The following is a 15,086-nucleotide window of genomic DNA, read 5'->3' as shown; positions in this document are numbered from 1 at the left end:
ACTCGACTTTATATCTCGGTTGCTTCTGAAGCACAACACAATAGCTGAAGTGTCTGCTAAATTTAGCAATGACAATTTTTTCTTGCCAACCTGCCCGCCTATCTGGAGGCTGTATGTGTTTCAGCATGCAGCTATGGGATGGATGCGAAAAGTGATTTGAAATTCATTGGCTTGTTATCTCTTCCGACTTCCACGCTGCTCAATAGTCCTGTTGGGTATCTAATACCTTACACTAATCCCTTTTCATTTGAGGGCGTTAATCGAAGAGCTTTTTTTGGCACAGCTAGGTGCTAGTGCTGCTCTACATGCGCTGAAGTTGAAGTATGGAGAGGATGAAGTGTGACATGCTAAAAGAAATGAGCCCCCATCTGAAAACATTGAAATTTTACTGTATTCTTAGCAGCTTATGGCTAGGCTTGTTATTCTGTTACCCCAGTTACACAGGAAGGCTGTGGAAGAACAGATCAAACACCAGTGTACCCGTTCCTGGTCTCAACTGTTTACCACATGACAAGTCTTCCTGCTGTGTGAAAACTCCTCTAGATCTAAAATATCTTTTTTTTTTTTTCTCTGCCTGTGCTGTGTAGTTTTTTTCATTTTGAGCAACACTTTATCTTTATTTTGTAGTGGTTTGGGATGCGGTTTGCTGAAGAAGAGCCATGCAACCCACATTTCTTTTTCTTTCAGTAAAATGTCTTGGTCGAGGAAGAAATGTTTTCGGATTCAGGTGTGTCAGGAGGAACGACAGGCGCCTTGCAGAAGGGATGATCCATCCGCTGTGTGCATCCCGTAGCAATTCGGGCTGCAGCTGCCTGCAGGGCATTTGGTAACCTCAAAGCACAGGAACCAGGCTGGAAGAGGTGTTCTGTTGGAGTCTCCAGACAAAATTGCATCCTTGGGGTTTGTTTGCAGCAAGGTGGAAACAAAGCCCAAGGGGTCAATGTTGTATTTTTGTCTCTTCCCTCTCCCATCCTCTTTTCCCTGTCTTTCACCAGCTGTTTCTACAGCAGGGATGTGAGACGTAGCAGTCACTGACTTCAGTGGGTACTTGTGGGTGACCTGAATGCAGACAGTGTTTAGGGAGGAGAACGTCTGTGCTTTTGAGCTGAAACATGAATAACATCAGAACATTTAAGCTGTCATATGCAAAACCCCCCAGTTCAAGGAGCACAGGGGAAACACTTTCATCTTCAAGGCGATTCTCTGGTGGGCACAGGTCTCAGAAAGCCGCTGAGCCGGCCACGACCCAGACGACATCAAGATCTAAGGACAAGTTTCCCAGCCTGATTTCCCCTGCCTTGGGGCTCCCGTCTGATGTGTGAGCGTGTCTGTGCAGAGAGCAGGACGGGGAAAGCTGCGCGTATCGCAGCGTGCTGGAGCCAGCCCTGCTCGTGCCTGCTGTCTCAGGGCTGGAGCACTGTCGTTTGCATTTGACTTTCCAGCAAATTACAGCCCGGGAGAAGAAGTCCCCTCGATACAGCTCCACCTGGAGAGGCACATGTCTCCTGGACTCGTGTCAAGTCTCTTCCAGGCTGAATTCAATCCAGTTGCTGTGGGAGTAAATCAGCGCGGTGCTCGGCTTTTCTAATTTCTGGTTCTCATCCCCTAGCGTCTCTCCTGCATTATTTGATGATTTTCCCTGTGGCTTGAATGGTAAAGATGTGGTAACTGCTCGGGGATGGCTTGAAATCAAAGATTCAGCGTGGGTGTTGCTTTCAAATAGAGAATAAATGATGCTATTTAGAGAGCCGTGCTGCTATTTCAGGGCAGTTTGTTAGGTCTGGATTCTGAGAAGTGGTGAGAAAATATAATTGCTTTTGGGCTAGCGTGTCTCATATGGTGTGTCCTGAAATGATCCTCATGTACACATCGAGTTGGAACTGAGTACTGAGCCTCTCTGCATGCTGACTCCTTCCCAGTCTCACCCTCCTATTACGCAGGATGGGAGGAGAAGGAGAAGATGCCTGTTGAAACTTTGCTCCCAAGCTTGCTGCAATGAGCTTAAAACACCAAACCACAAAGAATTCCCAAATGTAATAGGGACAGCAGTGTTTATTTGACTGAGACCCCATTGTGTTCTGAGTTGTGCAAACACGGGCATGTTTCCTATTTAATTAAGGCCGGTTTTATCAATTACGTTTCCCAAACAATTGCAGAGAGAAGGAGGGTAGCAGAGATAAGATCGCACGGTTATGCCAATGGGATGGGGTACAGCTCTTTTTGGCAGCCAGAGCACAAGTTCTGCAGGAAACTTGTTTGCAGCATTGTTCTGATCCAGTATGCCAACGGTTTTAGCTTGTTACCTCTTTTTTTTTCATACAGTTTACTGCCTCTCTTGTCTTCCTTTTACAGTCTGAGCACCAAAGCCTTGCTTTGCCGGGAAGCGTAGCGGTGCGGATGCCTGCCAATACCGAGTGTGAGTGAGGAGCTGGAAACACGGGGCAGATTCCCAGCACTGGGGCAGCCAGAGCTTGGCAGGCTTGTGGGTCGGTTTTGATGCCCCGAGTTAACTTTGCATGAGGAATACAAGAGAGCAAAGTGCTGGCACATGGTGCAGCGCTGACCAGTTTGGGTCTGGTTGTTACTGGGCCCGGTTAGCTCAAGAGCTCTGTTCCTGAGCTGTTAACCCTCTGTGTCGGCTGAGGCCAACGTAGCCAAACTGCTTCTTGCTGTGCTGGTTTAGGTTCCAGCCAGCTCACGGTGTTGCTAAGTCCCTGATTGCCTATACTATGCAGAAACACAATGTTTTCCACCCCAGATGCAAGAATTTGTGGCTGGGTCATGATTTCTATCGCCAGTGTTAAGGCAGGATTATCCCGTCCCCTGCAGCAGGTTAAATACCTCTCAGGTGTCCCTATTTTCTCCAGCTTCTCCTGACGTGGTAGAAGAGTGTTCTGGCAGTGTAAGCTCTCCCCGGTGATGGAGCAGGTGTTGTGGGATGTCTTCGAGGTTGGCGGACCCTTGTACTCATCTCCATGCTCTCCCAAAATAAAGGGCTTGCTGGCGTGCCAGCTGCGGCACAAGTTTCTGTCTTTGGGGGATTTCTGGAGCAGAGGATTTACTGGATTTGCTGTTGTGCAAGGAGCATGCCAAAGCTGTGCTCTCTGTCACTGCTCCGACACTCCATTTAACTGTCCTGTGCAATGCTGTAGCCTCTGGCACGCGAACCACAGCGCTGCAGTGCTGTGATCTCGGCAGCTGTGTGGGCAGGAGAAGCTCCATGGCCCAGACCGCGTGGCGCAGGGCACTCATTGTCTCAGCAGCGGATGATCTGCCCAGCTCCGTGCGACCCGAGAAGCTGCAGTAAAGGGAGGAGGAAAGGCTGAAGGTGGAGGAAATCAACCACTTCTTAGTTTTCTCCCCGCGCTGTAGGTGAAGATGCCGACACACTGGCCAGGCTGCCTTCAACCAGGCTGCAGAGGAGCCTTTTGAGGAGAAGGTCAAGAGAGCCTGCTCCCTTCTCAGCATCTCGGAGCTGGCTCAGCCTCCTCTAGTCCCACGGTGCCCTTGAGCCAGAGGAACAAGCCTGAGAATCAGCCACAGGCCAGCCAATTATTTTGATTTCTTTTCTTTTCTTTTCCCTCGCATGAGAAGGGTTGGAAGAAGACATAATGGCACGTTTTATCAGAGAGCTTTAAATGGGGTGATTCATTCCCCGTGTTCTTGGCGTGACACTCTTTTTTGGATATCCTCGCGGTTCTCTTAGTGCCAAGCGCTGTATGGAAGTGCCCCGTGGCAGACAACCTGCTCTGCCCATATGCTGGCTTTAAAAAAAAAAGCACCTCATAATGGGAAGCCTTTATACCACATGCCAAGATGCTTTGGGCTTGTTAAATTATCTTTCGCTTGTCAACAACTACCCGACTGAAAAAGCAGCCTGGGTGCGAATCGCTTCTGAGCGAGTTCATTTGACTCGGGGGGTATTTGCAAGCACTGAAACAAGTTGGATCACGGGCGTAAAAACACGCGGTGCTTCCCTGATCAAAACCACAACCGGTGACCCTTTACAAAATACCTTTAACCTTTCAGAAGCGCAGAGAGATTTTCCCAGTTAGCAGGTTTGCGAGGAGTGGAGGAGGCTTGCTGGGGCAGGTGCTTCTGGAAGCCGCTTGGTGTGTTACCGGGACACTTGTTGCAGCTGATACAAGCTGAGTATTGATGTATTGAATATTGTATGGGTGCAACAAGAGCAAGCATCCTGCCATCCTCCTTTGCCTGAAGTCAGTACTGCTCAGCAGGGTTTGCTGGCTGCAGCAGGATTCCCCCTGGGATCATTAATCACATGCGGTGCCCTGTGCTCCTCAACAGGTTTGTTTCTAAAGCCAGCACTGGGGCTCCAAGCGGCACTGAGAGCTCTGCTCCCTGCCTGCTCCATCCTTGCTGGCTTTTTGTCTCAAATTGTCCTCCCAGCCCGCTCCCCTGCCAGCTCTGCAAGTCACCTCTGGCCTGGGAGCGATGGGAACGGGAGCTGGTGGCTCCTCGCAGCGCTTTTCTTTGTCTTGAATTATTACAGATTCTGTTCTTTTCTCATCTCCTGCTGTCCCTGGGCTGCTGCTCCGGTCATGCTGAGATTTGGACACTAGCTATTTGCGTCTTTCCTTGCAACACAGCTTCAAATTAGCTTTGTCTGCTCAGAAAATCAGGTGCCCAGTGCCTGTAAGCTAGCAAAAGGTCTTACCACAGAGCCTCTTTCACCATCTTTGCTGATTCAGAGCTCATTTTAAAATGTCTGATTTGATGGTTCATTCTTTCTCCCCTATGTTTTTCCTGGCTAATGACGTTACAGTGAGAGGCTAAGGGGACAGCTGTCTTGGATCACACGGGAAATATTGTTTTGCAGAAGATTTTTGCTGTTGGGGTGAAGAACTTCAACATTTCTGCTCCATTTCCAGGGCCAGCAGTGTAGGACCACGAAGCAGTGCTGCTGTTGGAGCCTGCAGAAGCTCTGATGGCCTCAGCTCGGACATCCAGCAGCTTCAGGCTGTTTCTCATTCATTGCTGGCGAGGTTTTTTTACAGAAGTGGGTCAGGGTTATCATCCTGGTATGACATGGATGGGTGAAATGGCTGGCTGAAGGTCCCACAGACCATCAGTGGTCACACCAGGGGTAGGAGCCCATTATTTGTGGGGTGTGCACTGAAGAAGCACAGTTTCTTCTCAGCTCATGAAGAGGAAATATGAGAGTACGGCCCCATTTCTGCCTGTCCTGTGGGGAGGTGATGTTTCTGGGGATGGTGGTGGAGGGACAGGGAGCTGCAGAGGCGGTGGAGGTGCAAGGAGCCCGTGTTGGTGGCAGTCCTGCTTGGAGCAGGAGCCTGTCGGAGGCTGCTTTTGGGGGAGTTTCAGTGAGTTTCGGTGAGCTGCCGCTACAGCCTCCTCTGCCTGCCCACGCTTGGCAGCTGCCTGCGAAAGAGACCAAACAGCAGGACTGGTCTGGGGCTGAGCAACTCGTTCCAGCTACCCACATCCAGCTGGCAACCTTGTTCAGCCTAAAACCCCAAAATGTACAAAGCCTGAGCGTGGGGATGCCGAGGAAACACCGCTCCGCGGGCTCCTTCAGCCCAGCAGCAGGAGGCGGCTTCCCAGCATGTCACCACGAATTAACCTTGATCTCACTGGTGCTGTCACAGGTTTAAAAGCTTGGGAAGCGCCCCGGTACGTATGTGGATGGCCGAGGACCATTCTCCTGCTCCTGCAGCTCTCCGGGTAGCTGAGTAAACGGGGTGTGCCCGCATCCGCTGCAGCAAGCCTCCTGTTGCGCCGCAGATGCGAGCTTGCTGGGCTGGTGTTTGCACAACCGTGGCAAAAAGGGTTTTTAACAGCAGCCCGCTTCGTGCACGCACGCATCCGAGTGACGTGGAGTGCTTTGGTTCATTTACTAATTCTCCTGCCTGCTGTTGAAAGGCTGCTCGTGCTTAACCCGTGCTGGTGTAGATGCTGAAAGGGATCGGGAGCGAGTTTGGCAGGCAACCTGCCGGATTAAGAAAGAGCAGGGAGGGGGAAAGAAGAAAGAGAAGGATCTCCCAGTTTGACATATTTACAGCCCGGAGAGCTGGGAAAGAGCATGCCGAAGTAACAGGCAGCAGGGATTAATGTGCTTGCTTCTGAGAAGGCTGATGAAAGGCAAAAAGAGGGAGAAGTTACAAAATGCCTGTTTGCTGTGCTGGGAGCCAGGGAGAGCACAGCTAGAGGCGACAGGCAGCGCTGAGGCAAGCACAAAAACCTCCTCCCTCTTCTTTTCTTAGCCCCTCGGTCTGCTCAGGCCTCACTGATGCCCAGTGGGCAGCCGGGGTCTGAAGTCTGCAAAGGTGCTGCAGGAGATAAAAGCGCTCCAGCTAGAACGATCCCTCCAAGCACTTCTCCCTCAGCTTAAAAAGCATCTCGGAGATAATAATTAATTTTTTTGTTATTGCAGTTAATGAGGTGAAGGCTATGCACTTGCTCGATACAAGTGGAGCTGCGCTGTGCGATGAGTTAAGGGTTTAAATGCTGGCGTGGCTTCATATTTGTGAAATAAAATGCCATTTTATTAATGCCATTTTATTTATTTATTTATTATAAAATGCCGAAGCTTTCACGTGTGGGCTCTTCTCGCAGTGCTTTCAGGTAGCCATTCTGGTGCATGCCCTTGATGAAATAGTAGGGATTATCACAGCTATTGGGGAAAAAATAATCAAACTCTCAAAATATTTGCTCTTTTTTTTTTTTGCAAATCATTTTCTGTTTCCCACGTTGTCGGAGATGCACTGCACTGGGTGCTCCGTGTGATGGATGCTCATTCCTAAATTGAACAGGGGTCACTGGAAGCCACCCGTGTTGCTCTGTCTCTCCAACACCATGCTGCGTGTGCTTACAGACATACAGCTGTGCACGACTGCAGGTTCCCGAGCTGCAAAAGCCAGAAAGTTTTGTCTTGAGCATCGCTCCTGGCCTTCTGCATCATGGGGCAGGAGCACTCCCAACACCACAACCCTATATTCTGGTGGCACTGGGGCATGAACGTCTCTGAGGGATTTGATCCTGATACAAAAGCTTCAAGCAATCTCCTCTCTGTCTTCAGTGGAAAGTGTTTCAACAGCTGATTAGTGTCACTATTAAAAATAGACATCTTATTTCTGTTCTGAATTTGTCTGGCTTCTGCTCTTCGTTGCTCAATCTTGCTTTGTCTCTGGATTAAATTAGTCGTTTGGTGTCAAGTATTCTCTGTTTGTAAACACTTTCAGCCTGTGATCAGAGAACCTGCGTTACAACCACGTGTGTATGCCGTTGTTTAGGTGTCTGATTAAGGATGGTGCTGAATTCCCAGCAAATACAAACCCAGTGGGAGCAGAGTGCTCCTGTTTATTCTGGAGCTGCCTGGGCTGTGTGGTCAGCGTGGAATTTGTGTTGATGGGGCATTTCTCGCTCTCCAGACTGGCTGGAGCTGCTGCTGTGAGGACTGTCAGTTCAGCACTCTGCAGAGGGATGGCAAGTTCAGATGTTGTGGTGAAGGAGGAAAACCAGGTCCTCAGCCTCAGGATAGGATGTGTGAGTAGTCACTGGGTGCCTGTTTGGGACCTGCAGTTCCTCTTAACCTTATTTTAGCTGTCTGAAGCTTTGTCTAGGGCAGTAAGTGTGCTTGTGGCAATCAGAGGTGATGTGGTGAGTGAACTAAGTGGTGCTGAGCACCCTGTGTCTACCCTGTGCGTGTCCCTGGAGGTTTCACTCCAAGGCCAGCTCCTGATCCTAGCTAAGCTGCTGATGGAGGAGGCCTCCGAAAGGTCTGTAAGCTTCTTTTCAGCTTCCCCATTGTCAGACAGATCCGCCTAAAATCTGCTGAATTACCCCTTGGTGGTTTCTCTTCCTCTCCGCCAGCTGACAGGCCGCAGACAGCTGATGCACGTTGGCACCCAGGTAATGAAACGAGACGAGGCCCACCTCGGATTGCCATTATCATCACCCACGGGAGGCTGCAAGCTCCCAGCTCCCAGCTCGTGGGCATAACACAACCTGCTCTGCAATATGAGGCAAAGCCTTAAGGAAGAGGAAGGTCTTTTTTTAGACTAGCCAATCCCAGTGAGAAAAAAAAAGAAAGAGAAAAAAAAAGAAAAAGCAAACACCACTACAAACCTTGGAGCACGCAAGCCTGGCTTTCAGTACGTTGCCTTCTGTTACCGCGGCTACGACAAGGGTGCCTGGGTGAGCCAAGAATAGGAGATTTCCTTGAGAAATATTTGTGTTTATTTTAGTTTTGTATTTTTAAGTTGTCTGAACCTCGGTGACCTTTTTGCTTAAGGATCCTAGAAGAATAGCCTGATCAGAGAGTATTGTTGTAATAAGGAGGGCAGTTGGGAACAGTTGTGTTTCTCTGGCTTCTTCCTTGTGGCCGGCAAGGTTTTGTTGACAAAATTGGGAAAGAAACCATGAAGTGGATATGCCTCTCAACTTTATCATCTTTTTGCAGCTGGATTAGAGGTAGAGAAGAGGAGCATGACGTTTGCATCTATGCTATTAGTGGGTTGCCGTTGTCTGTGGGTCCATTGTAATGTAAGTAGGTAGCAGGCACTCCGTGCCAAAGGGGATATATCCAGAATATCTCTGTATTAAAAGGAATTAAATTATTTGCAAAGATTTGTCTGCTGGGAAACAGCAATGGAGCTCAGTTTTTTTTTTTTTTTTTTTTCCTTGGGAATGTTTTCAGGGATTTTTTTTAAAGGGATTTTTTGGAATGAAGCAACTGGACTGTAATAAGAAGGGCTGAATGAAGGGTGGTGGCTCCTAAGGAGGCAAGGGCAGAGTGGTGACGGAGACTGAGAAAAGGGAACAGGTCTGGAAGATGAAGTGATGAAAATACCATGAGTAGGGCAAGACGAAAAAGGATCAAAGCTACGTTTTTAAGACAGAAAGAAGATGTGTATGTGTGCTTCTTTTTAGTGGGGTGTAACCTGTCTGTAAGCTGTCTCAATAGAAAGCTGTAAGCAAGACAAAGCAAGGGGGATTTTACTCCTTGTGAAGCTATGATTTAGCATTACACTTGTTTTTGGATGGACATGAAGTAAAATTACAGCCTCGGAGAGATTCACAGCAGAGCAGCTAACACACTCCTTACACTGTGATTAAAAAAAAAAGAAAAGAAAAGAAGAAACACAATCCTTTTTGGCAATCAAGAAAGAGTCAGAAAGCCGGACTGTCTTTGTGTAAGAGGACCTAGTAATACTCACGGGCTCTGGTGGCTTGGCAAGTACTGAAATCAGGGCAATAAACACAAAAAGAACAAGTGTTTTATGTGCTTATCTGACTTATAACAGCGTGTATAAATGATACTGAAATGAAGTGCAGTGGGGATTCATATATTTTTATTGTCTGTTTGTTTCACAATGGAGCATGTGTCTGGTTGGGAAGCCCAAGCTCTTGCTAAATCTTAATTGCCTGCCCCTGCTCATCATACGGTAAAGGCTAATTAAGGGCGGTTTCTAAATCAGGATTCTGTACACACAAAATACCCTGTTATTTTCTCATCTGTCTAGACAGCTCACCTAATCCGGTATTAAGATGCTGAAGCAGGAGGGGAAAACATTTTCTTGAAGCTTTCATGTTGAAGAATTCACATGAGCTTGCCGAAGCTGGGATTAGGAAAGCTGTACTTAAAAAAACTGAGCTACAACTGTTCAGTTCGTACGGAGTGTAGGTGGCAGAAAAGACGTTTCTTTATAGTAGCAATTAAAACACTTGCACCAAAGGGTTGTCTGGAGACTGGCTGAGAAGTGGAGAGTGTTGTCGAATGGGTATGGGTTGAAATAAATCCTGGAGACTTTTTTACTAAGGGTTAGTTCAGCTGTGAGTTTATACTAGCTCACAGATGGGCAGGTCTGGCCAGGTTAAGATTTATTTCATTTTGAAGATGACTAGGATCATGTATTAAGGTACTTAACGCTGGAGAGGATGTGAACAGTGGATTACTGTTCAGTATTTCCTATGACACAGTTCTAGAGGACGCCCTCGATTGCGTTGGGTTGTGGTTTTGAAACCACCAAGAGGACACTGATGTTTGCTGAAGGTTTATAGGCTGAAGTCCCCAGGGATGTTCACTCCACCTTCCAACACCTCTTCTCGCAGATAACTAGGAATAGGGCTAGAGGGAATGACCCCTCATCTCTGCGTTTGTGTACAAACCTTGAGGGGTGGCTTTCTCTTTCATATCAACCTCTGACTGGTGAGGATTTAATCCCTATATCAAGGAGCAGATCTGGACTAATTGCCGAGGGAGGCCCTTGTTACCTGGAGTGCTGCGTTCCTGGTTATGGCAACCGTTCTGAAAATCCCCTTTCAAAGTGGATTAAGCTAAACAAGAACAGCACTCTGGTCCCAGGTGAGCATTGTCCACAGGAGGAATGAATCGACCTCAAAGCCAAGCAGAGACAAGTCCTAAGGGAACTGGGAGCTTGGCCCATCTCACCAGTTGCTGTAGGAAAGGGGGTTTGCATCCTTTTCCTCTCTTGTCTGTTGATTGCTGAACCTTAGGGAAAAAGTTCTTGCTGCTCCTTTTTCAAAGTATTTTACTGCTTTTAAATCCTGCTCACTTGGAAGTAAGACCAGTGTCTGGTTTGGGCTGCTCACAGCTTTCTGCTTGTGATTCGTGACTCTTGCCATGGACTAGAAAGCATCGAATGCTTGACATGTTTGACTCCAGCTTGGAAATAACTCTCCACGAACCGATGGCTGGCTCCCTGTGACAAATATCTGCTAGCAAAGGTCTGTTGGCCAGGAGATGGAAATGGTGAGATGATTGATGGCATGGCAGGTAGGAGATTTTAGCGTGGCTGCAGGCAGGGCTGGCTCCCTGACCCTTTTGCGTTGTTCAGCAGTGGTTGGGACATGCTGTGTTGGCAGGAGCAGTTTGCTCTGTGCTAATATCTCCTGCAGGTGAGCCCAGATCGAGCTGAAGTTGTTCCAGCTGAAACTAAACATTTTCAAAATGGTTGTCAAGAGCACCTGTAGGACCACTTCACTTTTCATACTGCTGCTGAAATCACTCCTGACTGCAGTGTGGTGTCGCCTCTGTTATATAAATGTTTTAAGATCCCGGAGTAAAATGGACTCTCCAAATGAAATCACTATTGCTTTGTACTTCATTAGCACGCTGGGTTATACACTGCAATAGTTGGGCAATTTCTCAAGCACGAAGGTTTGGTTCTTCTCCTGGTGATGCAAGAGAGAAGCAGGAGCCTTTGACGCTAGCCAGGTGCTGGGAGAGCTGGGGAAGAGTTCAGAAGGAGCACCCAGCAGCTCAGCAACAGGTAGCAGCAGCTTACTGGCTTCTTGGACTTCTCTGCTTTCAGTAAGTGTTGGGAATCTTACGCACACATTGTCCAAATTGTTAGGCACCAGCTCCTTCCAGGGCTGCTGATTTCGGGGTTGCGTTTCTCCTTTACAGACCAGGACCGGTGCCTGGTGGAGTGTGGGTCTTCGTATGCTGTGTCTTGGTGCTCTTGAGGACAGGTGTGAACTGACCCAGAACCTGATCCCTAGACGGTGACATTTGTGTATAAAGACATCCTACAGAGGTGATCCTTGATTAAAGTATCACCTTAACGATGAGCTTAGGCCATCCACTAAAATAAGGCAATGGGACCCAAGAACTAACACCATGCACAGTTAAAAAATGCCCTCAAGGATTTTGCAAGGAAGAAAATAGGATGCTGCTTGGAGAAGGAGCTGGGTATGTCGGGTAGGTGGAGGTAAACTTGTTCTAGTCGGGACTGGTATGGGTTTGAAGCTCCTGATGTGGCAGGACATCGCTGGCTCTAGGGGCTGCATCACACGGATGTGAATTTTTGAACCGTCCCCTGTTGGCTCTCATCAGTTGAACCATTTTGTCTGTCTGTACCACTTCTGTAAGGGTTGGTTTTGATATCTGATCTCCGTGCTTTGAGCTAAATCCTCTTTACCTAGTCCCGTAGTTAGGCGATGTGAAGGTTGTGCTTTGTGGTTGCCACAAAGGCAAAGCGGAGCTTCATTACTGTGTTGTGGAGCTTGTCGGCACTGGGTATGTGGTTTTCTTTTTTGTTCTTTCAAAGCCTTTACCACAAAATTGCCGCTTGTGGAGGTTATATAAAGAGATGGGAGTCTGAAAATCCTTTGGCTCCTCTGGAAATAGTCTACATGGTGCAAGAGGGTGGGGATTTCTGGAGTTTCCAGTGGTGGTGCTCCAGGCCAAAAAGCTGTTGCATCCCAATTTGACCTCAGTTATCCTTATGCATCCCGTTTGGAAGGCTGGTTTTGTACACAAGCTCACTTTCTTTCCTGCTGGACATCTGTTTTCTAGATTTCTTTAGGATTTTGAACTTCTGAGGATACGCTTGAGCCGAGTTCCTTCAACGCACTTGTCTGCTTTTTTCCATAGGTTCCTTAGAAAGAGAGCTTGGACGGCATGCAAAGTTGTGAAATATCTGGAGACAGCACGGATGATCCTCTTAGTAGTGGCCTACGGAGAAAACGACAGCCTCGAATAGTAGTTATTGGTGCTGGGCTTGCAGGCCTGTCAGCAGCAAAAGCGCTCTTGGAAAGCGGTTTCACGGATGTAACTATCCTTGAGGCGACTGACCGAATTGGAGGCCGCGTGCAAAGCGTGAAACTTGGTAAGAACAGCGTTTTCAGAGCAATTAGCTTTTTTTTTTTTTCCTCCTAGCAGGCCTTTGTGTTGTTATTAAGTTAATTTGACCCTGGAAACTTGCTTTTCAGTCAGTGTGCACGCCTGAAAGGTTATATGGGGTATGGCACTGTCAGGGCATGGGTCCTTGGGCTCCTTGCAGGGTGGTTGGATGATCTTCTGAGGGAGGGCTGCTCCAAAACAGACCATATTTCTATAAAATGAAGATCTTACTGATCATGCTCACTCTTACAGGAAGCACTCTGATAAAATAACTGTCTGAAGACGGTTTCCACCAATGTCTTCAGCTTGACTCCTGACTAGGAGCAGTCAGAATATCTCCTGGCCAGCAAATGTCTGTTGCTCTGTGACTTACATGACTTGCAAAGGGACAAGCTCAGAGCTATTCTGTTTCACAAACAGCCCCATTCATTTCCCTAGAACAAATTTACTGTGTAGGACACTACCCACTGTGAATCAGGCTGCTGGAAAAACCTCTTCAATGTATCCTTTCATCCTGATTTGCAGCTTTCCTACCTCTGCGGATTCTTTTCTGTGCGTAACAGAGGTGCAGAAACTGGATATTTTAATTCTTTGTCAACTGGAAGGGCTTGTAAAATACCTAAATGTAAAATTACTGGAATAAATGTTGCCCTTTGCAGCACGGTAGTCAATGAAACATTCCTGGGTATCTAGAAGGGTGTTACCTATCTCTTCTCCACAGGAGGTAAAAAGCTCTTCTTTTATTGAATTTCCTTCCTGACTTCAATTAACTCATTCTGTTTCTAATCCAACTCTGTGTTTTTATTAACTTTGGCCTCTTGCTGGCCTCCCTTTTTTTTTTTTTTTACGTCAGGTGCTTACATCACTTACTACGTTTTACTCGATAAGCTCACCGCAGTAAATAAACAGCAGCGTCCTATGAACTTTCAGAAGGGAAATGAATGAAAAGGTAGTCAGACAAATCTAATCTGCAGGGTTTGAATAGGGCACTTCACATTCTGCTGAGACTTGGCATAGAGGCTTGAATGGGAAGTGTGTCCTCTGCGCACAATACACTGTATTAAAAATATCCTGCATCATGTCTGCGAGAGGAGGGAAGTGTTAAAGGCTTGAAATCTTCAGGGAGCAATAAATAATTTTGTCAGTGCACCTGTGAAATAACTCTGTGGTCCTAGCACAAAGACCAGTTCTCTCACCTTTGGACCCCCTTCATGTTACTCATGTCTTTACCTTTGCTGGGAATCTGCCTCCTGTTTATTACCACTTGTTAACTAACATGAGGCAGGAGCAGGCTCCTTGCAGATCAGAGGACTGGAAACTAAAGTTTTAGTCTTGATCTCTTAATGTTTGTCTTAGAGCTATAAACTGTCTTGTTTTGGTAACTTTTGGTAATTTTTGCAAGGTACCAAAATTACATTGCATAGGTACTGACTGCAGTTCTTTCCCAAGGTGGGTACATGTCCTGGCCCCCTGTGTGCTTCTCAGAGGAACATGGCTTTCAGCCAGACAATTTTGGAGCACTTCTAGGTGGTGAACTCTTTAGAAGCAGCACGTGCCCAGAGCCTCCCTGTTCCCTGGTACAAGGGCAAAAGAGCTGCATGATACTGGGTTGTTGTTTTTTTTCCCACTTCCATACTGCTTAGAGCAGCAAGATTGCACCTGGGGCATGCAAGACCTGCTCATTTCTCCGAACTGGCTAAAACTTCCAAAAAATGTTTCAAAAGTGATTATTCTGGGTCTTCAACACACAACCACTTTGACCTGCTTGTCTAACTGGAATGTAAATGTTAGAGTTCTCTGCCTACTCCCCTGTCTGTACCCTGGGCTGAAGATCTAATTGAAATCTTCAGCAGTGCAATGACAGCCCCTCAGGGTTATATCCTAATACTTCTGCTTCACCAAGCAACGCTGCATCTTGCAGGGGGCAGTATTTTCCCTCAACTGCATGTTGCTACTAAGCTCAGGGGAATAATATGGATTTTCAGAGATTTGGTTCATCATCTCTAGCACAGGTGAGGCAGGGGGTTTGTGCTTGTGATTTGTGTGTTTCTTGTAAGTGTTCTGTAACATCTATATCCACTGCAGGTATTTCATGACAGGATGCCCAAGGAATAGTCAGGGCTTTGAAGGGAAGTGTGAAATTTCCCTCACTATGCAATCTGTGCATTCCTTTGGAGCATTGCCAGTATGGTTTATCATTGTATATAGTCCCGTTTTGACTGCTGCTTGTACCTTGGTAATCACATTCACAGCTTAGGAGGCAGATTTTTTCTATCTTTGTTGTATCGACTGATTCATTTGAAGCAGATTAATATTGAAACTAAAATCTTTAAAGGCCCTGGAAGTTTATTAACTTTCTCTGTTTAAGAAGATGTCATTTAAATTTACACTTTTAAATGATTCATCATGCAGCTTACACTAGGTAACAACTGGCTTATCTGCTTGGGAGTAATGA

General features: G+C 47.1%; 1 protein-coding gene across 3 annotated transcripts in view; it reads left to right on the top strand.

The window, feature by feature from the left end:
- Nucleotides 1-15,086, top strand: part of SMOX (spermine oxidase) — a 47,213-nt gene that overhangs the window by 13,556 nt on the left and 18,571 nt on the right. Inside the window, exons 1-2 of one of the 3 annotated variants that reach the window (XM_072037888.1) lie at nt 1,306-8,135; nt 12,383-12,617. In XM_072037888.1, coding sequence (XP_071893989.1) covers nt 12,410-12,617 — 208 coding nt within the window. In that variant the 5' untranslated portion in view covers nt 1,306-8,135; nt 12,383-12,409. Of the gene's footprint in view, nt 1-1,305; nt 8,179-12,382; nt 12,618-15,086 lie in introns of those variants that run through there. The other 2 variants (XM_072037887.1, XM_027455818.3) reach the window with 2 other exon arrangements.

The sequence above is a fragment of the Anas platyrhynchos genome, chromosome 4 (genome assembly GCF_047663525.1).
Source record: "Anas platyrhynchos isolate ZD024472 breed Pekin duck chromosome 4, IASCAAS_PekinDuck_T2T, whole genome shotgun sequence".
Classification (NCBI taxonomy): Eukaryota; Metazoa; Chordata; class Aves; order Anseriformes; family Anatidae; genus Anas; species Anas platyrhynchos.
Note: the sequence above shows the minus strand (reverse complement) of the source record. Positions and strands in the feature narration are given on the sequence as shown.